Source organism: Chlorella variabilis (genome assembly GCF_000147415.1).
Source record: "Chlorella variabilis unplaced genomic scaffold CHLNCscaffold_4, whole genome shotgun sequence".
Lineage (NCBI taxonomy): Eukaryota > Viridiplantae > Chlorophyta > Trebouxiophyceae > Chlorellales > Chlorellaceae > Chlorella > Chlorella variabilis.
In genome coordinates, this window is record NW_005435084.1 from 176786 (window position 1) to 202834 (window position 26049).

Genomic DNA, 26049 nt, shown 5'->3' on the forward strand with positions numbered 1-26049 from the left:
GGTGGGGGGGGGGGCAGGAGGGCGCCGCGGTGGGTGGGGCTGCGCGGGCACGGCCCTCGGGAGTCGCTGTGTAGAGGCCGGCGGGAGACCGGGCGAGCGCTGTGAGAGCAGGGGTTACGACAGTGAACAGAGGGGTACCGGGAGCAGCGCACCTCACGGTGACGCCCTCCTGCGTGCAGGCTGCGTGGAAGTGCTGCAGCTCGGGGTCTCCCAACAGGCACAGCTGCTCGGCTTTGAGGATCTGGCGCCCCTCTGTCAGCACCGGCAGGTAGGTCCAGATCTGCGGGCGAGGGGAGGGTGCGGAGCAGGGGGCTGGCTGCGTCACGCATGCTGGCAGGCGGCGGGGAGCCGTGGAGGGCAACGGACAATGCGCTCCGCGGGCCGCCGCTTCGGCGGGGCTGAGCAGAGGGCGGCAGGCCAGCCGGCATCGGCGGCAAGTCCAGCAGCGGAAGGGCCAACGAACGCAAGCCGGCCACAGGAGTGGTGCACGGCCAGCGCGGCGGCGGCGGCAGGGTGATGGGCGGTAGGGCGCAGGCGCAGCACCTGGGCTATGGAGAAGGAGGTGGCCACCTCCTTTTGCTGCAACAGCTGCAGCATCTGCGCCAGCTTGGGGGCTACGTTGGCCTTCCAGGAGGTGAGGAAGGCCAGGTGCTGGCTGGAGGGCTGCTGCACTGGAGGTGGTGCTGCCGCGACGGCCATCGACACCGCTCCTGGCTGGCAGCAGAGTCCGGACTGGGGAACGCAGCTGGTAGGCTCCAGCAGCCTCATTGGGCGCTGCGGCGAGATGGGGGCTCCGGCGCAGCGAAGAATCCCTGGGGGTTGGGACCTGGGCAGCTTGCACACCCCTCCTAGCTCACGAAACGACGAATGAGTTTATCAGACGAGAGATCGGGGCCAAACCACGGGTGCCCGCAGGTTTGAGCCCAGTCTTGCGTCAGCCGCGTTTCACGCTCAGCAGGATGGGCGCTATCGGCGGATGCGTGTGGGAACATCAGCCCTTTTAGTCGGCTAGGCAAGGCGGACGACAGGTAGCAGCACGTCCGATACTGAATGGCCTACGCGGCCGCCCCAATTTTTGACCTGGCTTCACTGCTGCCGCGTTTTGAAATCAGCCACGGCACGCTCAATACGAAGCTCTTACACATGTGAATGAAGGTCTCATCGGCGGGAGCGCAAGGGAGTGTCGGTCAAACAAGGAAGCAGTAAACAACAGGAGTACAGCGCCGCCGCCACCACGGCCCGGCGGCGGGACGCAGGCCAGGTGAAGGAGAAAACAGGGCTGCGCTGGACCGGTAGTATGGATCCAATGAAGGGACAGGCGGCTGTGCACGCCAAAAGAGCAGGAGGAGAAGGGTGTGAGGCGGGGAGGAGAGCAGCGACACGCCACGTCGATCCATCAAAGCAGCGAGGAACAAGTCAGAACAATAAGTCAAAGAACGGGTGAGGCCCCGCATGCGAAGCAGGGAAGGCACTGCCTCGAGCAAGCTAGAGTGTGGGGCGGGGTCCAGTTCCGAACGGTGCTATCTGTCTATCATGACTCGGGCCAATGCAGCGTCGTCGAATCGCATGTGTGGAGGAGGAAAGCGTCGCCTGCTGCCCCCTCCAGGCTCTCTGTCTGCCTGGCTCAGCCCATGCTAGCAGACACGTCCGGGGGCGGCATGGCCGGAAATAGCTGGCTGGGCTGCCGCGGGCCGGCCCGCGAACCGTGGGCGCCGCCGGCGGTGCCCGTCGCGCTGTGCCGGCCGGGGGGCGCCCCCGGCACGCCCGCCGCAGCATTCGCCAGGAAGGCCGGAAGCGGGTCGGCGGCGCCCTGCTGCCGCGGCGGCCCCGCCTGCGGCGCCTGCTGCCGTGGGGGCGGCGCCGTCGGGCGGCGGTCGGCCATGCGGCCGGGGGCGGCGGCGGTGCCGGGGCGCTGGGGAAGGTCGGCCATGCGGACGCCGCTGGGCCGCTGCGGCAGGTCCGCCATGCGGCCGCCCTGCTGCCAGGGCAGCGCCGGGGCCTGCTCGCGCTGCCGGGCCGCCGCCGCCTCCCGCCTGCGCTGCTGCCCCGCCTGGCGCCTGACAGCCAGCTGCTGGCGCTGCTCCTGCACCTTGCGCCCCACCTGGCCCGCCACCTCCTGCCCCTTCTGCACCACCAGCGGCCCCGCATGCTGCGCCACAACCACGGCCACCGCCGCCGCCGCGCCCGTCAGCAGCAGGTTGGTCAGCCGGCCCACCAGCCGGCCCGCGCCGGCGCCGGCGCCGCCGCGGGGGCTGCCGCGCGCGGGGCGGCCCACCACGCCCGCGCCGCCGCTGCTGTAGGCCAGGTGCAGGCGCTCGCGGGGCGGGGAGACGACCCGCACAGGCGTGGACCGCACTGCAGGCGGCACACAGCCGGGGCACACACGCACACGCGCAGCTTGGTGAATCGTCATTCCACCAAAATAATAAACGAAAAATGGAGGCCTCATGACAGGCATGCGTAGCAGCACAGCACATAACCCCTCCCTAGCGACCCAGAGGGCCGCCTCCCGCCTCCCGGCGCCGCCCGGCCGCCCCAAGCCCGGCACCACGCCCACCGTGCTTCCCGCGGGCAGGAGGCGGCCAGGTAGGGTGTGGCGCGATGAAGCCACCAAGCCCAGCATGCCCAGCATGCACAGCATGCACAGCGCGGCAGCCGGCCCACCTGACAGCTGCTCCCGGAGGCCGCGATCCGGCCTGGGCAGCGCTGGAGGGTCGAGGCAAAGCGAGGCAGCATGGCCAGCAGGCTGGATCTCGGCGCCTGCCTCCCAGCCATCAGGGCTGCAGCAAGCGGGGCAAAGGGCCAGGGGCGGCGGTCGGTGGTGGTCGGCCCAGGCCGCTCCGCTGGCTGCTGGGCTTGGGGCCAGCACAGCTTGGGGCCAGCACAGCTTGGGCCCAGCACGCCCGGCAAAGCCTGGCACAGCTTGCGGCCCGGCAAAAGCAAAGCCACTTGCTGCGTCAGAGGAGCGCCAGGGCAAGGGAGGGCGAGAGAGAGAAAGAGAGAGAAAGAGGGTAGTGAAGAGAGAGCAGCCGCAAGCAAACGAGGGAACAGGAGGCAGGCCAGCAGCTGGGCAGGCCAGCAGCTGGGCATGCAGCCGGGCAGCAGCGGCGCCCACCTCTCTCCGTAGATGCGAGGCGGCATGGGCGAGCGCTGGGAGGTGGGGCCGGGCACCTGCGGGGGCAGGCAAGGGGGGCAGGCAGGCAGTAGGCAGTCAGTCAGTCAGGCAGGCAGGGGCAGCCGGCGCTGAGGCGTGCACACGTTGGAGGCTGCAGCCCGGCGGCGCAGGCGGGATGCCGACCAAGGCTTCGCTCAGCCGTGCCCAATGCACACACCAACTGCCGCGGGGGCTTACCGGGGCAGCCGCCTCCTCGCCCTGGCTCAGCCTGTCGGCGATCTTGACAAAGCCGCCGTACTGCAGCGGTGCGAAATGGGGGCGGCAGGACGGGTACTACCTTCAGCCAGCCGATATGGTTTGGTCAGCACGCTGGCCCACCGGCTGGCAGGGCATGGCGGCGGCGGCGTGCTGCCGCTGAGCAGCGGCGTGCCTCCGTGCGTGGCGGCGGGGGCCCGAGGCTGCGTAGCAGCAGCACCAGCAGCGGCGGCGGCGCCGGCGCGCCTGGCGGGGCGAGGGGTTGGTGATGGAGGCGGGGCGCACGTGGCCGCGCTCCTCCAGTGCGCCGTAGATGTCCTCATCGCTGTGGGGAGGGGCAGGGGCAGTTCTTTCTTCCTTTGTTTGTTCTTTCCTTGTTCTTTCTTTCAGGGGCAGGGGCGGGCCACGCTGGGAAGGAGGGTGCGGGGCTGCTGGGGAGGGTGTGGTGCGGGAGTGGGCACCAGGAAGAGGGAGAGGAGCGGGGGAAGCTGGGGGCAGCTGGGGAGGCGGCCAGGCAGGCCGCGGCGGCGGCTGCCTGATGGCGTGCTGGGCACGCGCGCAGCACGCCAGCCGCCGCCAGCCCCTCCCAAAAGCAGCCGCACCTGACGCGCGTGTAGGCGCCGAAGCGAGCGCTGCCGGCGCTGTCGCCGTACCTGCCCTGCGCCCTGTTCAGCTTGCTGAGCAGGAAGGTGCGGCTCCCGTTGGGGCGGCTGCCGGTGGGGCGGCTGCCCCCGGCGGCCGCGGCGGGAGGCGGCGCGGCGGCGGCGGGCGGGGCGGTGCCGCTGGCGGTACGGGCGGAGTGAGGCGACTGGCGGCTGCTCGGGGCGCCGTCGGAAGGTGCATAGGAGGATGGGGGAGCCACAGGGTGGGCTGGTGCTGGGCCCGCCGGCTGGGCAGAGAAGCTGTAGCTGTCTGTGTTGCCCGCGCTGCTGCCGCTGCGGCTGCCGGGCTGGGGCCGGGGCGCGGCCTCCGCCTCCGCGCCGCGCCGCGCCTGCCCGCCCGTACCCACGACCGCAGCGGCGGCTGCTGCTGCGGCAGAGCCGGGGCTGGTGCGGTTGGAGGCGGCGCCCGGCACCGCCTTGGCGCCCAAGGGGTGGCCCCCGGGGCCGCACCGGGCCTGCTGCTCGCTGCTCAGCTCGCGGTGCTGGTGCTGCAGGAAGGCGGAGCGCGTGGGCGACTGCTGCTGCTGCAGGTAGGCCAGCTGCTGCTGGTGCTGCTGGTGCAGGGAGGTGGGGGAGGTGGAGGCGGCGGGCTGGTGGGAGGAGGGCCTGCGGGCGCGGGGAAGAAAGCGCGGCAGGCGGGGTCGGCAGGGGGGCGCGCCAGGTTCAGGCATAGGCAGGCGTACCGCCGATCGATGCTGTCGGAGCAAGACATGACATGAGTAGAAGATCAGGCGTGTGGTGCGTGGGGAGTTGGGACCAACACCACAGGCACGTTATGATGTGATGCACGGGCACAGCAGCTGCAATACGGCGCTGCATACATGCCGCACCCCACCCCACCCCACCCGCGCCCGCGCCCCCTCCTGCTGCCACGCTCGCTGCACACAACGGCGCCGCGGCAGACGGCGGCAGCCGCGGCGCCACGTACCTCTTGGGGGAGGCGCCCGGCTGCCTGCCGCCGCCGCCCGCCGCCTCCTTGCCGTGGGCGTGCGTGGGGTATCGCGGCGGGCGGTGCTGCGCGCCGGAGCGCCGCACTGCCGGGATCAGCGCTGGGTCCTGCTCTGCGTCGTAGGCGTCGCCACGCTGGGCACGCTGCGCATGCTGGGCACGCCCCGCCAGCTCATCATGGTCTGTCTCAAACTCCGAGGCGAAGCCGCCCTGGCTGCCGCTGGCGCCGCGGCTGTGCAGGCTGTGCAGGCCGCCGCTGCCGCCGCCCAGCAGCTCCTCCTCGCTGCCCTCCTCCACCTCCTCCCCGCTGCTGTCATCCGAGACCTGCAGAGGCAGCCCGCCAGCCCGCCAGCGCAGCCCGGAGCGTCAGGCTGGGGCCCGGGGCTGGGGCGCTGAATACCCCCAGCAGCCGGCCATCCCGCCATGGACCACCCAGGTTATAGGGGTCCCCAATCAGAACCCAGGACAAGCGCAGCCAGCCGAGCGCCTGCTCCTCCAAAGCACCCCAGCCTCCCTGGGGAGGCACCCCAGCCGCGGAGCAGCAGCCCGGCCACTCAAGTGGTGTGGTATCCATACACACAGGCGGGCGCTGCACCGCACCTGCGCAAAGGCCATGACCTCCCGCACCACCTCCTTCCCAAACAGCACGTGCGGCACAAAGCGCTCCACCACCTCCACAAGCTCCCGCCGCACAGAGTCCAGCTGGCCCAGCAGCACAGCCTGATGGGGCGGGGCGGGTGGGAGAGGAAGGGGAGGGTGGGAGAGGGAGGGAGGGTGGGGAGTGGCACGGAGTGGATGCAGCGGCGAGAGGCGCTGCGTGGGTGCAGTGCGCAGCGGCAAAGGGCGGGCAGGCGAGGGGAGCGGCACCAGGGGGCGGCCGGGGAGCGGCAGGGCAGGGCCCGCCGGCCGGCCGGAGCGGGCTGCGCGCCACGGGCGCGTGAGGGGGCGGATGCTGCCTGCCTGCCTGCAGCTCTGCGGCGGCCGCGGCGCACCTTGTTTTCCAGCTCTGCTGGTTCCAGGAAGCGATACTCCCGCAGCTTGTCCTCCAGATATTCCAGCTGCTCGCTGCAACCCAGGAGGGAGACGAGCAGCCGACGACAGGCAGTGAGGCAGGAGACAGGCCGCGACAGGCTGAGCGGCGGGCAGCCGCAGGATCGTGGGGAGGAGCGCGGCAGGTGGCTGAGGGGTGGCGTGCCGCCTGCGGGCTGCCCGGAAGCACCGCAGGAGCAGCGGCGCCAGGCCAAGCCCCCTGCGCACCGCGGCTGTCACCCAGGCGCCGCCAGCGTCGTGCGGCGCAGCACCCCACCCGCCTCAAACGCAGCCGCCGCGAGGCTGCCCCATCCACCCCTCCCCGCGCGCCTGATCGCCAGCAGCGCCTCGCGCTCCCGATCCGCGGCGTTGAAGTCCCAATCCAGAGTGGTGGTGAGCGGGTGCGTGTCTTGAATGGCCTGCCGCAGCTTGGCCTCCAGCTCGCAGGTCCGTTCCAGGGCTGTGATCACACCCAGCGCATCCACATACTCCTCCTCCTCGCTGGCGGCGCTGCCCGACATTGCGGAGGAGAAGGAGGCCTCGCCTGGCAGTGCCCGGTGCAGCTAACGGACAAACAGAGTGATCACAGGAACGAGGCCAATGCGGCGGGGCCGATGGAGCCGGGGCCCGCAAGCTGGCGGCTTCCGCATTCGCGTCCAGTCAGCTGGTTTTGATTTGAAAGAGAAAGCCGAGCAACGGCGCCGCAGGAGTGCATGGCGCAGTGAGGGGGTCGATGGGGCAGCAGGGAGCGCAGAGGCCTCCACGGTGCAGCTGGCCGTAGGGCGGCGGTGGTGGTGGCATCACGCGGAGGTGGCCTGGCTACCTCCAAGTACTACTTAGTACAGGCTACCCTTTGGAGGGATGAGGCGTCTTGGCTCCCTGCTGCGGTCACTTCACATCAACAACCTGCTGCGCAACTCTTCGGCCTAGGCCGGGCACTGCTGTCGGGACCTCCCACTCCGGTTACCTGCTGGTCTCTGCAGTCTCTATTGCTCTCTTGCAGAAGCCAATCCATCGGAAGTGGGCATGAAGGCGGTGGGATGCGACCAGGTCAGCAGCTGTAGCAGCACCGGCGCAGGCGTCGGCTTGACGCCGCCACGCCGCCGGCCGGCAGCCTTCGCGGTAGCTGGCGGACGGTGGCGGGGCGCATCTGCTGGAGCAGTGGGCATGCCCATGCTGTGTTAACGCTGGGAAGCCACCTGATCGGCATCCTGAGCGTTATTATCGAGTTCTGAGCACTGCTGCACAGAACATGAGGCCGTCCTCTCACTTTCGGCGCCCGCGCCCTCTTGTCATCAAAGTGTCCTGGATACCGACAGCGGGCCCGTCCATGCGCATGCGCCTTCAGTTACAACTATTGATGATTTGCCGAGACTTCACCATTCCATCGAAGACTATAGCTGCCCTGAAACCCCGTCCAGCAACTACTTCACTCGTGCCACCTCCCCCCAAGCAGCGCAGCCAGCTCCCATCCCCGAGTGTACACTGGTGAGATGAGGAGAACAACCCTGCTAGGGGTGCGGAAAGGGGGGACGCCTCTCTCGCGATGGGCGACGCTGCCTAGCCGTGCCGAGGACGTCCGCCTTAGCACTGCTGCACTTGGGTGGATGCTAAGCCGTAGAAGCAGAGCGGCATGCGCCTCCCTACGGTGGCGGCCGCTCAGCCGTGGGGTGCAGTGCTGCCGTGGCCAATGCCGCCGCCGCCGTCGCCGAGCGCTCCGCTCAACTCGTCTCCCATCTCGCCCTGCGGCTTCCCCCGCAGCCATATTCGAAAGCATCCATCTTTGCAATCATGAGGCCTCTGACACTGGCGGCCATCTGCCTGGCGGTGGGTGCCAAGGCCAGCTCCTCTGCAGCGCTCCCGGTGTGCCAGCGGGGTACCTGCCGCCGACTCTGTCTGCTGCCGTGCCACTGTGGTGCAGGCTTGCCTCGCCGAGCCTCGGCTGGAGGGCCAGACCAGGCTGTGCGTACATGGAGCAGTCAGGTGCGAGCCATGGCTTGAGGCATGCCGCTTTCCAGCCTCAGTTGCCCCACTTCCTGGGCCCGCTGCATGCGCTGTCGTTTTTGACGCGGCGGCGCTGCTACATCATGCAGCCGCCCCGACCCGCCAACCGTCGTTCATGTGGCAGCAGACTACTTAAACCTGCTGGTGGTGCTGACACCCCCAGCCTTCACAGGATCTGACAGTGAGCCCCGCCGCATGGTGCTGCTGCCGCCGCCGCCAAGCAACTGCTGCCCCGCCGCCTGCCTGCCTCGGGATGCAAAAGCAGCACACCGCAAGCGCAAGCGACAACTGCAGCAGCCGCGGCAGCGGCGCGACAGCTGTGGTAGCAGGCGTCGCCCTGAGCGCAGCCTGCACCTCCTCCCTCGAGCCGCTTCCCCTGCCCTGCAGCCATCTTGGGATACCGCGTCGTGGGTGTGCCCTCCGGCGGCGGCGCCAATCTCACGCTGGGAGGAACTCGCCAGCTTGGGATGACCTTGGACGCCAGCAAGGTCGGTTGCCGCCAGAGCTGCCTGTCTATCGGACTCAGCCAGGAGAAACTAGCAGCAGCCAAAGAACGCTGCAGTGGCGCGGAGCCGGGGAGGCGCGCACGCCTCCCGTGCATGTGCCCGCCGCCATTCAGACCGCTGCCCTCGCTCTGCCCTCCCTCCCGCACCCCCACCCTGCACGCCCTGCAGAGGCTGCTGCAGCTGAGCATGGCCGGTGTACCGCTCAATCGGCAGTACACCTTCTCCGCCCACACCTCCAACTCCGCCTTTGAGAGCGCCGCCAGCTCACCCTTCACCTTCACCACGCCCCCGCCGTGAGCCGCACCGCCGCTGCCCGCCCAATGCCGGCATGGCGGCGATCCCGCCTGGCACCGTCCCCGCCCACTCCGCCGCCCCACTCGACAGCCCCGCCTGTGGCGGCGCCTGCCACCATGCCTGTTGGCGGCGCCTCCAAGCCCTGGCCTTCCTTTTGCCTCCGGCGTGGGCGTTGGCTGCAGGAAGCCGGGCGCAGCTGCCAGCCTTGATGTGCAGAGCTCAAGAGAGAATGGCATCAGGATTGGTGTGCACCTGTTGTATGACCAGGGTCTGTCCCAGGCAGAGAGGGCTGCCCGCGCAGCAGGTGGGCTGGCTAGTGCCACAGGACAGGGCCGGGCAGGCTGCGGCAGCAAATGCGCGTGCTGGCTGCTGCGCCAGTGGTTGCCGGGCAGGCGCACGGCCAGCTGTGATGCTTTGGAAGCTGCCTGCGTGTGCAGGCATTGCGGCCTACAAGCTGGTGCTGGTGCCGGATGGCGATGGCCAGGCGCTCACCGCAACCGTGAATGGCCCGCCCGCGTACGACAGCAGCGACGGCGACTACATATACCATGTGAGGGGGTGCCGCCTGCTGCTCTGTAGCTATCTCCCCTGCTGCGCAGCTCGCCGGATACGGCGGGAGCGGGCTGGAGCCAGCGGCGAAGCGGGGCGCGCCAGCTGTCGCCAGCTGGCGGCGCCGCAGCACGCCGCCGGCTCGGCTGCTGCCGGGGGCCGCCTGCCGCAATCGCCGCTGGTGATCAGCAGCTCCCCCCTGCCTTCATTCGGCGCAGTTTCAATTCCCCGAGGGCTGGCGGGAGTGCAAGTGGTACACCATCAATGCATATGCCATCAACCTGGATGGGGACGAGGCGCCCGCTTCCCAATTGCGCTACCTGACCTCCTGCTGGTGCGCATTGCGCTCCCCCCAGCGCGTCGCCTGCCGCCCGCCACCCCGCCCAGCCCGCTCCCTTGCTGGGCAGCTGTTTTTTTGCGGTGGTGGCTGGCCCTTCCATGCTGATGCTGGGCTGGCATCCTGGCGCCGGGGACCTTTCCAGCTGGCACACGTGCACGTGGGGCCAACCCAGGGGTCCCATGAGAGGTCGCCGTCTGCATGCTTGGCTGCAGGGTGCCCTCCTCTGACGTCACTTCCGTCAGGCTGACCCCCGAAAACGTGTTGGAGGTCGTTTTCGATGCTTCCAAGGACGCCGGCCTGAGTGAGCTGTGTGGGCGGGCGGGCGGTGCCAGTGGTGCCCCCGGCTCCTGTCACGCCCCCTGCCCCGCTGCCCCGCCGCAGCTGCCCACCAGCACTCGATGGCAGGGACCCCAGTGGCAGCCGGATGTCCTGCCAGGCTCGCATCCCTGCCCACCCACCCTGCCTCTGACCCCCTGCTGCCCGCACCTTGCTTCCCTTTGCACCAGATATCACCGGCCACATCGTCGGCGTCGTCCCTCACACTAACACTCTGCCCAAGGTGGTCATTGGCAGCAACCGCACGCTGGGCGCGGAGCAGGTCGGGACCGGCGGCAAGGTGAGGCAGGCAGCCGGCATCCTTGCCCCTGGCACCGCTCAAGCGCCGCCCCGCCGTGCTCCCCGCAGGTGCGCGCTGCCTTCCTGCCCAACGCACGCGCCAGGCTCGTGCCTGGAGCCACCTACTGGGTGCAAGTCGAAACCTACTACTGCAACCCTCTGTGGGACTACTTTGACCCAGCCACGTGCATTCTGAGAAGCTTCCCGGGCTACATCTATGTCTTCACCATGCCAGGGTGGGCTCACCTAGCTGTCTGTCAGTTACACCTTTAAGGAGCAAGTAAATGCCGACACCTGTGCCGCGCAGCGGGCTGGCCGCGTGACGCCCGCGCCTGCACCCCTCCCCTGCACCAGCCGCACGCCGGGCGCCGGGCGGGCGCGCCTGGCAGCTGGGCACCTCTGCGTCGCCACTGGACTGCCCCTGAGCAAGCCGCCGGCGTGTGCCCGCTCCCCTCCCTCCCCCACCTGCACAGCCGGCCAGCCAACCCGACCATCCTCAGCGCCAACCACTTTGTGGCGGAGGACGTGGTGCGTGTGGTGGTGAAGAACGGCAGCGCTGGCATCTCCAGCTACCGCCTCCTGGGAGTGCCGACCACGGGCGCCGGCACCAACATCACTGCCACGGCGGCATATGGCGGCGAGGCCACGGTATGCCTCTCCAGCCGGGGCAGGGGGCTCGCCCGCCGGATGCTTGCCATAGATGCTGCACGCGCCATGCATGGCCAGCCGGCAGCGTTGGGGGGAATGGGAGCAGCATTACAAAGAGGCAGGCGTGGCGGCTGCACATCAGCAACCATGCCTTCAAGGAAAGTTTCCCTGTCACCAACCGCTAACCCTAAAAACCCTAAGCTGCTAAGGATCCCCACGTCCCCCACCACGTTGTGGGGGTTGCGTGTCCGGCAGGACGGGGAGCGGGGCCAGGGTGGGGTGACCCTGGGACGCTCAGCTGGGGGGAGGGTGGTCGGAGCCATGGAGAGGGTGCTCCATGGTCCACCCCCTCTCTTGATGCCCCTTGATCACGTGTGCCCCCTGCCCAAGGTCTGCTCACGCGGCCTATCATAGCGGGGTGACTGTAACACAGGGTTACCACCACCACCACGGTGTGCACACAACTGCTGCAGACCGTGGAGCTGCGCCCCAGCCAGGACCCCAGGCTGGCCCCAGGCACCTACTCCCCAGGCCGCGCCTACCGGCTGTACGCATACGCTACCGGCATGGCTGGCGAGGGCCCAGCCAGCGCGCCAACCACCTTCAACGCCCCGCTCAGGTCGGCGCACCGGCTGCCAGCCCAGGCCGCCTGCCAGCTGGCAGCCTGGCGGCTGCGCACCGTGCCACACACTGCATACATCCCTCACCGCACCCACCCCAGCAGCCCGTGCGCTGTGCACACCATGCTCGCTGCTTTACCCTGCATGCATCTGCTGGTCTGCGTGCGCTGCAGCCTGCCTTCACCGCCAACCATCATTTGGGCAAAAGCCGACCCCCAGTCGGTTGTGGTTGCCCTCAGGCCGCCTGTGGCCACTGGAGGAGCGGTCATCAACGGGTACCGCATCTTAGGCGTGCCTCAGCCCGCTGGCTCCGACCCAAACATAACTATGGGCAATAAGGACAGCCGGGGCATATTCGTAACCAACCAGGTGAGGCAGTGCAGCTGCTGGGTCCCAGCAGGTGGCTGGGTGGCGTTGGGGGGCGGCAGGGCACCACACAAGCAGGCGTGGCGACTCGTCGTCAGTACCCCGGCCGCCCTTCGATGCAGGTGACGCTGTTCACCCGCACGTTCGTGGGCATGCGGCCAGCCGGGCTGTACAGGCTCTATGCCACCACCTACACCTCCGTTGGGGCCAGCCAGCCCAGCGCCGTCTTCCCGCTGACCACACCCATGATGTGAGCCCTTTCTTTCTTTCTTTCTTTCTTTCTTTCTTTCTTTCTTTCTTTCTTTCTTTCTTTCTTTCTTTCTTTCTTTCTTTCTTTCTTTCTTTCTTTCTTTCTTTCTTTCTTTCTTTCCACTACAGACCCCCGCCGCGTGCTGGTGCGCCTCACCCCGCCCACCCAGACGGGCGGAGGCCTCACAGGCTTCCTCGTCCAGGCAGTGCGGGCAGCAGGCGCGGGGCCCATGGTCCCGCTCGGCGGAAGCGCCGACATGGGCACGGATGCGGGGAACGGCGAGGTGCGACTGCTAGGCGCCTGCCCTAATCCTCCCAACTTGCTGCCCGGATGTGCCAGCGCCGCCCAGCCTGGCTGCCAGGCCCTGCCACGCGCCCAGTCAGCCTGAGCTGCATTGGATGCAACGCCTCGCCTTGTGCCGCGCAGCGCCAGCTCTCCGCACTGTTGTCCGCCTTCCCGCCTGGCGCCACATACAACTTTGCCGCCCAGGCCATCAACGGGGCGGGCTCCGGCCCCTGGAGCGCAAACGTCTCCCTCACAACCCCCATCCGGTGGGATGCGTGCTGCTGCGCCTCTGCCTCCTTTTCGCGGGCTGCTGTTGGATGCACGCACGCATGCATGCATGCCCGTCTGCCGGAGGCTGCAGGCAGCGTTCCAGTGCCTGCCAGTCGGGAGACCGTTGCATGCACGTCGCTCCACCGGCCGCCGCCACCCTCCGATGGCCCAAGCTGCCGCTCTCTGTATCGTCTGGCGCAGGCTCCCAGACGCCCCCACCATCGCGCCGTTCACTGCAAAGAACCTCAACCCTGCTTTGCCTGCTGGGTTCCGGCATGCCTCAAACCCGCTGATGAGACGCCCTGCAGCCGCAGCTTGGCCCTGGCTTGCTCTGCCCACCACCACCACCCGCCTCATCTGGTGCATGCATCCATTGACGGCAGGGCTGCGCCGCTGTGGTACTGGCCTGCAGTACAATGTGAAGTTTGGTCCCGCCCTGTACGCACCCGGCACCAAGTACTCCTTCACCGCCAGGGCCAACAACAGTGCGGGCCTGAGCCCAGTCAGTGCAGTCAGGAACTACACCACTCCCAGGCAAGCCCCCACGCGAGGGACTCTCACCTCGCCTGCGGGTGGGCTGGTGCAGTTGCTGGCCCCGCCTGCCCTCAAACGCCCGACGCATGCATGCCCCTGCCGCCGCTGCAGCCGACCCAGCGCCCCGACTGTCTTTTTTGTGTCAGTCCATCCGATCTCTGGCGACGTGCTTGTCACCGTCACAATGGGGAGCAGCGGGGGCCTACCGATATCCATGCACCGCATCCTGGCCCAGCCCACAGCTGCCGGCAGCACAGCGGTCAGCAGGAACGTGACCGGAGCAGGGCTGGCGGTGTCTTCTGCCCAGGTGGGGCTGTGGTGGCAGACCTCACCAGATGCAGAGCCAGCTGTGCCGCCTGGTGCTGGTGTGGTCATGGCGGCGGCACGGTGCAGGCTCCTCTCCCATGCACTCCCGACAGCCTGCCATACCCCGGGCCCGTTCCCGGCTGCCACCTTTGTTCCCTGCAGCTCATGTTCCTATTCCAGCCTGGCTTCGGCACTGGGCTCTCGCTAGGCACCGCCTACAACATCACAGCCTTTGCTCGAAACGCGTTGGGCGAGGGGCCTGGCAGCCCCACCTACCGCTTCACTACGCCGCCCAGCAGCGTCCCCTGACCGAGCCGAGACACCTCCCAGCAGCCCATCGAGCGATTGAGAGCCCAGCAGCAGCAGCAGCTCAAACTTTATATAATGACAGCTAATGAACCCTCCGCGCATGCAGACCCGTGATCCTCAGCCTGAGGCAGGTAGCCCGCCCTCTCGCTGCACGCGGGCAAGACAGCCCCCCACCCATCATGGACATCACACACTTCCAGCACTGCATTGCCATTCCTCACGTGTGCCGCTTACCAATTCTAACAGCGAATGTTTGAGGCATGGACTTCCGGGACGTCAGTTGGACCAGTTTACATGGCGGGGCAGGCAGTTCTGACGCCACAGCAATCAAAGGAAGCAGTCAAATGGTCAGAACACAAAGGAAGCTGTGAAAATAAGCGGAGAAAACGAGCCAGTCGTCGATTCGGGGTGTGCTCACCGCCGCTTGGTCTTCAACGTGTTCGACAGCCAGTCAAGCCCCTCAAACAACCCTTCACCCTTGATCGCTGCAGCGCAACACAGCCAAAGGGGAGGCGAGGGCGCTGATAAGACAAGATGATGACGATGGCGGAGCGCCGAGCCCCATCCCTCAGGTGAAACCATCCCCCGGGTTTCTTTCTTAAGCCACGTGCCTGACGTCTTAAAGATCGACCAGTCCCGGCTCTTGATGCTAGTCAGGCCCAGCCCCTCCGCCACCTGCGCATCGCTCAGCGCGCCCGGCAGGTCCTGCAGCGCAACAAGACGGCGGCAGCGCAGTCAGCCGTCGTGCCGCAGACAGGAACGGCTCCATCCCTGCCCCAGCCGGCACGCCCTCTGAACCGCCGCAGCCGATCTCCCAGCATCGCTCCGCCGGCCTCCGACCCCCCGTCCCATCCCCTGCATCGCCACCAACCTGCATCCCTCCCCGCACCACCAGCCGCCCCATCAAGCCCGCCCCGCCCGGTCCCACCCGCTGCTTTCCTCACACACACATCCAACCCCGGGTTCACCCTCCCCGCAGCACCACCCCTTCAACACAACGGCCCGCCCCCAGCCCAGCCCACCTGCTTGTTGGCATACACCAGGATTGCGGCATCCCGCAGCTCCTCCTCCTCCAGTATCGCCGCAAACTCCTCGCGGCTGGTGGGCAGCCGGTCCACGTCGCAGCTGTCCACCACATAAATGATGGCCTGGGTGTTGCTGCAGGGCGGACAGGAAAGGCGTCACGCAGGGGCAGGAAGACGTAAGGGAGGTGGGCAAGGAGGCAGAAGGGAAGGCGCCACGCAGGGCCAGGAGGAGGCCGGGGGAGGTGGGCGGGCACGGGCCGCAGCTCGCGGATGGCGGCGTGGCGCAAGGGCAGCGGGCAGCCGCGGCAGGCAGCGGCCGGCCAGAGCGCGGTCCTGCCGACAGGCCGAGCCAAAGCTCGCAGAGGAGCGGCGCATGCGGGCGCAGCGAGGCTGGCGGCTTCCGCTCCCTCGCTCCCTCCAGCAGCAGCCGGCGGCAGGCGACTCACGGGTAGTAACAGCGCCAGTAGGGCCGGATGCTGGTCTGGCCTCCCAGGTCCCACACCTGGAACTTGATGTTCTTGTAGGTCACAGTCTCCACATTGAACCCGATGGCTTCAGCAGACGCGGGGAGACGGTTATGGTGAGCCTCGGCCAGCCAGCAGTGCTCAGCAAGGCAGCCAGCAGGTACAGCAGCCATGTGGGGATGGGGGGAACAGGCGCAGGCTTGCAGTCCAGCCAACGGCCCAAGAGGCAGCAGCGCCACCAGCAGCAGGCTCACTTGGTATGGTCTGCACCACCTCGCCCACGTGTAGCCGGTCTGCACGCAGGCAGGCAAGCGGCGCGGCACAGCAGGGCCCATTGTCAGCCCAGCCGCCACACCCTTGCCAATGAACGATGCTGTAGGATACCTGCTCCCAGCTGCGGGGTCCACGCCAGTTACGCCAGCCCCAGCGGTTTGCTAGGCAACTCACACAGGATGGTGGTCTTGCCGGCATTGTCCAGGCCCAGCACAAGGATCCGTGCCTCTTTGTCGCCAAACAGGCTCAGCAGGCGGGAGAACCACAGCCCCTGCAGCAGGCAGCAGCCGTGCCCAGATTGCAGGCTCGGGGTCAAGCCTGCGCTCATCTGCACGCTTTGCTGCGGGGGGCGGGCACGGAGCGACGCCGGCGGCGGCAACAGCGCGGTTGCCGCCGCCCGGTCGGCAAGCTGCCGCCACAGCACGAAAGCTGCGTTGCGGCTGAAATATGCTGATCCCCTTTCAACTGCGCAGCTTGTGTGGCCAGCAAGGAGGCTCCACGCAGCTGAGGGGCCTAGATTTGGTGTGGCGATCGCACGCAGCGGCGGCAGCGGCCTGCGAGTGGCCCGGAGGGTCCAGAAGGCTGGCCCGCAGGCGACAGCCACGCAAACGCCTCACCATTTCCCGCTGCCTGCAGCACTTGAGCCCCTGCTCTCCTCCTCTGCTCCTGCCAGCCTCTAGTCGCTGCGGTGCACTTGTGCGATCAAGCTGAAAGTGCAGCAGCTGCGATCAGGCCGGAATGAAGCGGAACAAACGGGAGGAAAACTGCAGCATGCTGAGCAGGGCGCTGGCGTTGTCTTTGCGTCGCGTGTTGATCGTTGGTCGGAGCTGTGTCCAGTTGGCCGGAGCTGTGAGCTGCTGGGCTCCGTGGCAGACCCTCACTTCGGCCTCGCCCACCCACAAGCAACCCAAGGCTCGCCCGTTGGCCGAGGGCACAGGTGGCAGTCGATCAAGCAGCCGGGGAGGCCCTGCCTGGCCGAGGGCGGCTGTGGGCCACCATGTCGAAGGGGGGTGCGCTGGCGAAGGTGGGGGAGGCGCTGGCCAAGGTCGGCATCAAGGCTCCGTGGAAGGTGGGTGCCGGGAGTACGAGCGCCAGGCCGCGCCGCGGCGCCTGGAGCTCGCTGCGGGAGCGCCGGCCGACTTCCGTCATCGGCCGCCCTTCGCTTGTTGCTGCTGCGGCAGCGCACTGGTCAGCTCCCTTCCAGCAAGGCGCATGATCCACCCTCGAAGGGCAGGGATGCAGGAATGGTAGCTGGTTACCTCGCCTCGTGTTTTCTCGTGGCTCGCTCTAGCTTTTGCACCCTGCTGTGCTAGATAGCTTGCGCCCCCATGGTTGCCGCATGCAGTACACGGGCCCCGTGTCTAGCCCAGAGTACCTCAACCACCTGCCCCGCGCCACCAACTACCGCGCCATCTCGCCAGCGTGTGTGCTGCCGCCAACGACTGCCCGCCGTGTGGCCCACGCCTGCTCTCTCCCTGCCTTGCTGCTGCCGCCTGGTTGACCTGCGCTTTGTTGTTCTCTTGCTGCCACGATCGGGCATGCCGCTCCACGGCTGCTGCCAAGTACATGCTGCTGCTCCTGTCTGTGCTGCCGCTCATCGGCGCCTCCCGCTGTCTCCTCTCTCTTGTCACCACGGTCCTGCTGCCCATCCAGCTGTGCAGGTCGTACCCCATCCGTGCCTCGGTGCCGCAGTCGGAGGACCACCTGGTGTACGACATCAAGTACTACGGTGTGTACTGCTGCATGTACTGCTAGCTGTACCGCTTCTTGCACCGGCGGCGACAATGCTGCTGTTTGCTGCTTGGGATCTTGTTGTCACTTGTGAGCAGCTGCTGGCTGCTGGCTGCTAGTTCGATGCTCCACACGAGCGCACACGCGCGCCCCCGGCACTGGCCTGCAGTGCGGGACTCGCGGCGCTCGCACCTGCCGGGCGGCAGCGTGAAGCTGCAGGAGGGCAAGTATGCTGTGGCCACCAAGGAGGAGGCCCTTGAGGTGGGTGCTGGCTTTGGGGAGGGCTGGGGAGCGCTGGCACGGCTGGGGAAGGGCGGTGCAGCGGCAGGCCCACCAGCCCACCCATGTCCCCCTGGGGCCGTGCTGCAAGCCAGCTCAATTCACGTCTGCGCTGCCTGCCGGTAGTCAGCGCCGCCAGACCCCTGCGCCGGCCTGTGACGTGCATTGTGCCGTGCGTTGGGCTGTGAGCTGGCGCAGGCGATGGAGACGGCGCCGACGCACAACAAGACGCACAAGTGGGCGCCCTTTCGGTCCATTCTGGAGCAGGACAACAACGGCTACACGATCTAGAGGGCTGGACTGGCCCATGGGCTGGCCTGCTGTGGCTGCCGAGCGGGCAGCCAGCGTCCTTGATGGGCGACGCCCAACTCGCCGCTCGCAAGTGCCGTGCGCTCCCAGGATTGCGCATGCTGTGGAGCTGTGTCTGCAACCTTGATGGTTGGAGGCCTTTGCGAACTTTTTTGGCAGGCTGCTGCGGTGTAACTCTGGTTGCTATCTATCTCTAAGAGAAGAGGCAGCCTTGCAACGTGGCCCGCAAGTGACCGCCGCCAAGCAAGCAGCACAGCACAGCAGGCTGGCGAACAGCGGTCCGTGATCCGCTCAGTGCTGAGCTTGTCAATCCTAGCTTGGCTGGGCTTCAGCACAAGCGTTGGCGGCAGAGTGGGCTGCGAGGTCCCGCAATCACATGCCCAGCTCGCCCATCGCTTCGTTTGCTGCATTCTCGTTGAGCTAGCCCTCGGGCACAAGGTGAGTGAGCGCGGCTGTCCTCGCGCAGGCATGCTGTGTGTCTTCTGGGCAGTTCCGCTTCCAGCCAACTGTCTGTGCCTGGCTGCGCTGGGGCACTGCGATCCATGGGGAGCCGCGGCGTGGATGCCGCCGCCGCTGGCCGCGAGCCCACCGGCCTGCCGCTGGCGGCGGGGACGTGGCCGCCAGTTCTTTTGCAGCCTCCAACCCGCTCTGACGCCCAGGACGCTGTGGCCTTTCTGCTGCAGTGCGGCAGCAGGCAAGGGCCCCATCGGCCGCGTGCAGCCGCAGCGGCGGGCAGCACCGCGGCGCGACTTAGTCCCACCGCCTGCACCTTGGCAGGCGGCACCCGGCCTGGGCTCCCAAATCCCGGCCGCACAGGCCAGCACCAGCGGCGCCGGCCACAATGGAAGACATCTGCATTGTGTGCGCAGAGCCGCTGCAGTACGCGGCGTACGCTGCCTGCGGGCACAAGGATGCCTGCTCCAAGTGCGTGGCCCGCCTGCGGTCGGTCCTCAAAGACCCGCGCTGCGTGTACTGCCAGGTGGGTGCTGCTGCCGTACCGTACGCCGCGGGGCCCATCTTCAGGGCTCTTTGTGCCAAGAAGCTCGGCCCCGCAGCCCCGCAGCGAGGGCTGCGAGGCCCACGAGGGCCGAGCGCCGCACAGGGCGGGGGCGGGGGTATCCCAGGCCCGCCAGCGGAAGGCCTCCTCCCACTTCCCTCCTTCCCTGCTACGCCTGTGCGCCTCGCCCCGCCGCCCCCATCTCGTGCCGCTGCCGCTGCTGCTGCTTTGCCTGCAGGTGCCCGCGGACTCTGTGTTTGTCACCCGCTTCATGGGGGAGTACACAGAAACCGTACCGCCCGACGAGTTTGCCGCGCTGCCGGTGAGCGCTGTGCGAGCGCTGCTTCAGGCACTGCGGGCCGCCGCCGGCCGCTGCGCCACAGCATCGAGCCGGTGCTCAGCATGCGCGCTGTAAGCCTGCCTTTGGCGGGGCGGTGCGCCTTGTGTCCAGACCGCCACTGGGCCCTCTGCCAACAGCGGCCACCCCGTCCCTTCTCCCTCTCCTCCTCTTCCCCCGCTGCGCAGGGCCGTGCCAAGCGCGGCGAGCTGCAGCACCTCGCCTCCGCCCAGGCCTACTTCGATGATGCCGCCCACTTCCGAGAGATCGCCGGCCTGTGCTCGTACACCCACCCGCGGGCGCTGCAGGAGGGCGAGGGTGAGGGTCACATGGCGGAGGAGGGACCCGGGCCGGGCAGCGCGGGGTGCATGGTGTGTGTGATGGCGCACGCTCGGCGGCTGACGTGCCTGCTCCCCTCCCCTCTCCCCGGCTGCCCGCAGGCGCGCCGCCCAAGCCCTTCCCCTCCCTCAAGGCCCTCCAGACCCACCTGCAGCAGCAGCACCGCCTCCAGTTCTGCGACATCTGCCTGGAGGGGCGCAAGGTGCGGCGCAGGGCTATATCTGCGGCCTGCCGCCGGCAAGGGGCCTGGCGTGATTGCTGCAGCCTCAGATGACCCTCCTGCCTGGCCACTCCCGAGCCCTTATCGCACCTGCTCCCCACAGCCCCGCTGTAGCCGGCTGCCTTGTCACTGCACACACGCACGAGTGCACACACACACACACCACCACCACCACCACCACCACCCCACACGCCCGCAGGTATTTGTGGCAGAGCAGCAGGTGTATGGCAAGGCTGAGCTGGAGCGTCACATGCGGGGCGGGGACGTGGAGGGGCCCATGGCTGCGGCAGGCTTCAAAGGGCACCCCGAGTGCAGGCGAGCTGACGGGCTGGGCTGGGTTGGGCTGGGCGGAGCGCCGGTACTGCCTGCCCGGCCCGTCTGCAGCTGTGCATGCATGCCCGGCAGCTCCCACCGGCCCGCGTGCCCTGCGCCGCCAGCCGCATCAGCAGGCCCACCCGCCGGAGCCACCGGGCGCACCCGCGCGCGTCACTGCCGTGCCGCTGTGTGTTTGCGGTACCGTGCAGGTTCTGCCGCAAGCGGTTCTACGGGGAGAATGAGCTGTACCAGCACATGCATGCCGACCACGAGAACTGCTTCCTGTGCAGGTGGGCGGGGTGGTGGTGGTGGTTTTGGGAAGGAGGTAGGGGGGCAGGCTGCGGGCACCTCGCTTCTCCCGTCAGCCAAACAACCGCATGTGTGGACTTCACTCCACTTGCCTTCCGTCTGCTGTGCCCCCCCTGCTGCCCACTCCTCCCCCCCGCTCCCCGGCGTGTCAACCGACGCCTCCCGCCGCCTGATGCCACTGTTCCGCTGTCTCCACCCATGCAGGCGCGCCAACCCCCACAAATTCGTCTACTACCGGGACTATGCCGACCTGGAGAGTGAGTGGGGAGAGTGAGTGGGGTGGGGCCTAATGGGGTGGGCCAAGGCACCGCGGCCGGCTGGGCCGTGGGGCCGTGGCGGCGGCCGCGCTTACCCCTCCCTCTGCCGCACTACGGCTCTGTGCGCTGCTTGTGCTGCTGTTTTGCGCTGCTGTTGAAGTCCCCTCCCCGCCCCTGCATGTGTGTGCTGCTGCTGCTGGCCGCCTGCCTGCCCACCGGTACCGCTCCCCGCGCTGGCCCGCTCGCCGCAGACCACTTTGAGCGGGACCACTTCCTGTGCCCGCACCCCGCCTGCCTGGAAAAAAAGTTTATTGTGTTCCCCAGCGAGCAGCAGCTCAAGACACACACTGCGAGGTGAGGCCCAGGCGGCAGCATGGACTGTGTGCGTGGCTCGGCTGCGTGGATGCCTGTCCCCGGCGCCCACTGCTGCCTGCTGCCTGGTGCTTGCTGGTGCTGGGACAGCGGCATGCGCCAGCCTGCGCCGTGCGGGGTGACCCGCGCCGCGGGCCCGCTGCTGCGCCGCTGATTGTTGGGCCGGCCCGCCGCTGCGCCGCCGTGCCATGCAGGGAGCACGGCGAGACGCTGAGCAAGCTTGAGAAGAAGGCGGCGCTGACGCTGCAGATGAACTTCCAGGTGGGAGGGCGGTACCGTACCGCTCCTTGTACCGTTTGCACTGCAGCCGCACTTTCTCCTGGCCCTGGCGTGCCGCCACAGCCGGGGATGCTACCTGCGCACCCCGCGGTGTGCTATGTGCCATGTGCTGCCACCCACCGTGCCGGCCGCTGCCACACCAATGCCAGCAGCTGCCCTGCACCGCCTCCTCCCCTATTCTGGTTTCTGCAGTACCGGCGGGACGAGGCGGAGGGAGAGCGCGGCGGGCGCGGCGGCGGCGGCGGGGGCGGCCGCAGCCGCGGCGGCGGCGGCGGCGCATCTGGCAGCTCGTTGCCCGCTGAGGCTCCCCACCCGCTGGCAGCGGTGCTGGGGGGCGACCGGCGCGCGGTAGTGATTGGCGGTGCGGCCAGCGTGCCGTCCCAGCTGCAGGGCCGCAGCCAGGGCGGCAGCCGGGGCAACCTGCAGGAGGCGCTGGCAGCCAGCGTGGAAAGCGCGCAGGTGGAAAGCGCGGTACGCGCCTCCCAGGCGCAGCCAGGCGCCGCAGCCGGCGGCCAGCAGCAGGGGCAGGGCCCCTCGCTGAGCGAAGCAGACTTCCCGACAGTCGGCGGCGGCGGCAGCGGCTCGGCGGCGGCGGGCGGCGCGCCGCGCTGGGCGGGCGCCGCCGGCGGCGGCGCCGGCGGCAGCCTCAGCGCCGACGACTTCCCCGCGCTGCCAGGTAGGCCGTTGTTTTCAGGATCTTATTGGTTTTCTATCGTTTTCTAAATTTTATTCAAGGAGCAGCAGCAGCAGCAGGCAGCGGCGGCAGCAGCCCGGGACCGCCTCCCTCCTGCTGCTGCTGCTGCTGCCGCTGCCTGCCGCTGCCTGGATTCAGACCAAGCACTGCCACCTGCGCCACACGTCACCCACACATCACCCACACGCTGCCACGCCGCGGCTCCTCTCCCTCCCGCAGGCGCCAGCAAGTCAGCCAAGCGTCGAGCCGCCAAGAAGAAGAGCCTTGCGGCGGTGGTGGGCGGCGGCGGCGGCGGCGGCGGCGGCGCGGTGCGCGTGCTCCACGCCTCCGGCGGCCGCCCGCCGCTGCCGCCCTCTTCGGACCACTTCCCAGCGCTGGGGCCGGGGCCCCAGCAGCAGCAGCAGCAGCGCTCTGCGCCGGGCTCTGCGGCGGCATCTGCGGCGGCGTCTGCGGCGGCATCAGAGGATGAGGGAGGCAGCAGCGGCGCGGCCGGCTCTCGGCCCTCCAGTGCCGCCGGCTTTGTGCAGCTGCAGCGAGACGATTGGGAGTCGATCCTGCCGCGGGCCAGCCGCCGGCGCGGCGGCGGCGGCGGCAGCAGCGACGGCGGCGACGGCGGCCTGCCCCGCCCTCCCTCTGCCCAAGAGATTGCGGGACCGCTGGAGGCCCCGCCAGAGCGGCAGCCGCAGCTGGAGCGGCTCAAGGCGCGGCAGGCCAAGCGCCAGCAGCAGCAGCAGCAGCAGCAGCAGCAGCAGCAGCAGGCGGGCCCCGCACCAGCGGCCGCGCCCCCGCCAGCCCCTGCTCCCGCCGCCGCGCCAGCGTCCACCGCCGCTGCTGCCGCGCCCGCGGCAGCCGGGGCCGGGCCTGCCGGCATCTCAGAGGCGCTGCGTGCCGCCAACAAGCTGCTGATAGACAAGATCCGTAGCCAGCTGGATGCCTCCCAGTTTGCCCAGTTCAGGTGTGCGGCTGCGTGTGTTTGCGGCGGCGCGCCCGCAGGGGGGGCCGGCGCCAGTGGAGGGGCAGCAGGCAGCGCCGCCGTGCGGCCGGCCTGCACCCGCAGCCTGCCAGCCCGGCGAGCGGGCGCGCGCACCTTCCTGCCTGCCTGCCTGCCTGCCTGCCTGCCTGCCTGCCTCATCCCTTGACTGTTCCCCTGCTCCGCCTACCTGCCCTGTCTCCCTGCAGGCAGCAGTCCGCCAGCTGGGTGCGGGGCCAGACCAGCTCTCAGCAGTACCATGAAGCCGTGGCGGAGCTGGGGCTGGTCAGGTACTGGCCGTACCGCCCATGCCGCCTGCCTGCATTGGTTTGCTGCCCTGCCTGCTGTGCCGTGCCGGCATGCAACGACACCTGATGGTCTGCCTGCCTGCCTGCCCACGCTTGTCTGCTTGACCCGCCCACCGGCCCGCCCGCCCATGGCACCTCTACCTGCCCCACCCGCCCGCCCGCCTGCCCGCCGCCTGCCTGCCCGCAGCGTCATCCCCGACCTCGCCGCCACCTGTCCCGACGCCGCCAAGCGGACAGAGCTGCTGGCCGTGCACCGCGATGCCTTTGCTCCAGATGGAAAGTCCAAGGTGCGTGCTGTGCATGCTTTGCTAGTAATTAAACTGTGCAATGATGCGGGATTACGCTGGGGCGGCTGGCAGGCAGCGCCTGCGTTGTGGCTGTGCGTGGCGGACTGCCTCCGGCTTGCGTCTGGCTGTGTGCGTGCACCCAGCCTGCCGCCCGCTGCCGCTGGCTGCAGGGCAAGGGAAGGTGGGTGCCTCCCGAGGCGGCGGCGGTGGCCGCCAGCCTGGCGGAGCGAAACGCCAGCTGGCAGTGCGGCGCATGCACGCTGGCCAACGCCCCCTCGGCCCGCGTGTGCGAGGCCTGCGGCCAGCTGCGCCCCGGCCCGGACGATGCCAGCAATCGGTGGAGGCAGCAGCAGGCACAGCAGGCACCGCCGCAGCAGCCGCAGCCGCAGCCGCAGAAGCCCCAACGGAAGGCGCCGCCGCCTGCCCAGGCGCCGGCCGCAGCGGCCCCCGGGGCAAACGGCGGCAGCAGCGGCGGCTGGGCAGCTGCGGCGCGGCCGCCGCATGCCCCCGCCGCCCCCGCGCCGGCACCCGCGCTGCAGCTCCGGCACCCGGCGGCAGCTCCGGCGGCGGCGGCGGTGGCGGCGGCACCCTCGCCCGATGCCTTCCCCGCGCTGCCCTCGGCAGCGCCTTCGGGCGCCCGGGGCGGCGGCCACGCGGCGGGCGGCGGCGGCGGCGACGGCAGCAAGAAGGGGAAGAAAGGGAAGCAGCCCTTGGATCAGTTTATGAGGGCCACCAAAGTCCACCCTCAGGTGTGAAGGGTGGCGAGGCCGGGCAGGGCCGGGCCGGGCCAGGCCGGGCCGGGCAAGGCAGGGCAGGGCAGGCTGCCTGGCATTGCCGCCTGAACCGCTGCGTTTGGGGCCCGGGTCGTGGGGGCGCTGCCCGCAGCATGCCTGGGGATGCGTGCCTCTGCGGGCGGCCCCGCTTGCCGGAGTACTGTCTGCTGCCTGCCGCCTGCCGGCCTGCTGCTGTGGTCAGCTGGCCTGCCATCCATACTCACATCAGTGTGGATGCATCTCTCCCACACCACCCACCCACCCTCCTCGCCCCGCCCCGCCCCGCCCCTGCGCAGAACGCGTGGCGCAACCCCAACCTGCGCGGCCAGTGGGCGCATGGTGGCGGCGGCAGCCTGGCGGAGGAGGAGCAGGCGCTGCTGGAGGCTTACGGGCAGGGCAGGCAGAAGTGAGGGGGGCGGGCCCGCAGCCTGCGCCGGCAGCACAGGTGGAGAGCAGCAGGCGCGAGCCGTGCGGACACCCTCCAGCATCTGTGTGCCTCTTGCTGCCTCCTTTTTCCCCTCTCCTTCTGTCACCCACACGCCCCGTGAGGGTGGCAAGGTGTAAGCTGCCCCAGCATGCAGCAGCGCGCGGCCCCACCTGCCAGCGCTGCAGACCTCTCCCCTCCCGTGCCCCCCAGCCCCAGCCCCTGCCAGCGCAGCGCACCGTTTTCGTTGCTGGGCTTACATATATTGCGAGGTGCCGGCAGAGAGCGGGGGTCAGAGGCTCTCCCCAGTGCTAGCCGCTCTGCTGCGAGTTGTTAGTATTAGTAGGGGCCGGGTGAGTAATAAGGTACGGATGGTAGGGCGGGGAAAAGGAGGGAAAACGGGGGCGGGAGGCGGTCCCCACCCCCAGAGCAAAAGCTGCGCGGCACGGCGCGCGGTATTGGTAATAGGGTTCGGGGTCAGTGTTTGTGCTCTGCGGTTGGGGTATTCGTTGGCGCGCCTCCCCAATGTGTGGGGCACAGGCGGCTCAGAATTGTGAAAGAAGTTTTTAGTAGGCATAAGTGCACAGGGAGGGCAGGGAGAGGGGAGCGTAGTAGTAGGGAGCATGGAGCGGGAGAGGGGAGCGAAAAGACCTGGAAAAAAACGAGGGATAGAGGCTGCTCGAGGGAAGGCATCAGAGAGCTGTGAAGAGGGCAGGGGGAGGGAGGCAAGCATACACAGTGCACGAGCGGTGGGTGCGTGAGGGCGGCGCCGGCGCCGGTGCTGCCGCCGGCGGCGGGGCGCAGAGGCGCGGAAGCGGGAGGGCTGGGCCCCAGGGCGGCGGTACAATACAGGAACAGGCGGTACGGTGGCGCGCACTGCGCTGCCTTTAAGGGGGCAGGCAGCCGGAGAGGGGCGGGCGGCTGTCAAGCAGCGGTGTACTAGATACATAAGTAGGTGGGGAGGTGGGGAGGTTAACAGCCCAGCCCGCTGCGCCTGCCCGCCGCGGCAGCGACACGCCGCTCAGCCAAAGTAGGGGCAGGCGCTGCCGACCGCCGCCACGCCCGCCGCCTCCTGCTTCAGGGAGGAGGGCCCCGCCGCCGCCGCCACCGCCGCCGCCTCGTCGCCCGCCGCCGCCAGGCCGTCGCCGGTGGCCACCCGCGGCAGCGCCTGCAGCGCTGGGC

General features: G+C 69.0%; 4 protein-coding genes across 4 annotated transcripts; 3 read left to right on the forward strand and 1 right to left on the reverse strand.

The window, feature by feature from the left end:
• Positions 1-7800: 7800 nt before the first annotated feature.
• CHLNCDRAFT_50528 (hypothetical protein) lies at positions 7801-13905 on the forward strand (the record flags this gene model as incomplete). The annotated part of the gene is made up of 18 exons (XM_005849925.1): positions 7801-7872; positions 7931-7992; positions 8103-8194; positions 8401-8501; positions 8688-8812; positions 8996-9117; positions 9251-9363; positions 9581-9696; positions 9915-10003; positions 10209-10318; positions 10387-10553; positions 10791-10965; positions 11439-11584; positions 11825-11954; positions 12371-12484; positions 12628-12752; positions 13402-13597; positions 13759-13905. 18 exons carry the CDS (start codon positions 7801-7803, stop codon positions 13903-13905), a joined length of 2202 nt encoding a protein of 733 aa, XP_005849987.1.
• Positions 13906-14319: 414 nt separating this feature from the next.
• CHLNCDRAFT_20429 (hypothetical protein) lies at positions 14320-15995 on the reverse strand (the record flags this gene model as incomplete). Its single annotated transcript, XM_005850179.1, has 6 exons — positions 14320-14382; positions 14485-14610; positions 14928-15063; positions 15377-15482; positions 15649-15687; positions 15842-15995. 6 exons carry the CDS (start codon positions 15993-15995, stop codon positions 14320-14322), a joined length of 624 nt encoding a protein of 207 aa, XP_005850241.1.
• Positions 15996-16664: 669 nt separating this feature from the next.
• CHLNCDRAFT_141902 (hypothetical protein) lies at positions 16665-17968 on the forward strand (the record flags this gene model as incomplete). Its single annotated transcript, XM_005849926.1, has 5 exons — positions 16665-16736; positions 17013-17089; positions 17329-17396; positions 17568-17659; positions 17876-17968. 5 exons carry the CDS (start codon positions 16665-16667, stop codon positions 17966-17968), a joined length of 402 nt encoding a protein of 133 aa, XP_005849988.1.
• Positions 17969-18827: 859 nt separating this feature from the next.
• Positions 18828-24853, forward strand: CHLNCDRAFT_141903 (hypothetical protein; the record flags this gene model as incomplete). The annotated part of the gene is made up of 15 exons (XM_005849927.1): positions 18828-18965; positions 19222-19305; positions 19509-19638; positions 19761-19861; positions 20079-20188; positions 20404-20484; positions 20708-20760; positions 21012-21114; positions 21327-21393; positions 21604-22087; positions 22325-23060; positions 23285-23365; positions 23571-23670; positions 23841-24419; positions 24740-24853. The coding sequence occupies 15 exons, from the start codon at positions 18828-18830 to the stop codon at positions 24851-24853; spliced, it is 2961 nt and encodes a 986-aa protein (XP_005849989.1).
• Positions 24854-26049: the final 1196 nt, after the last annotated feature.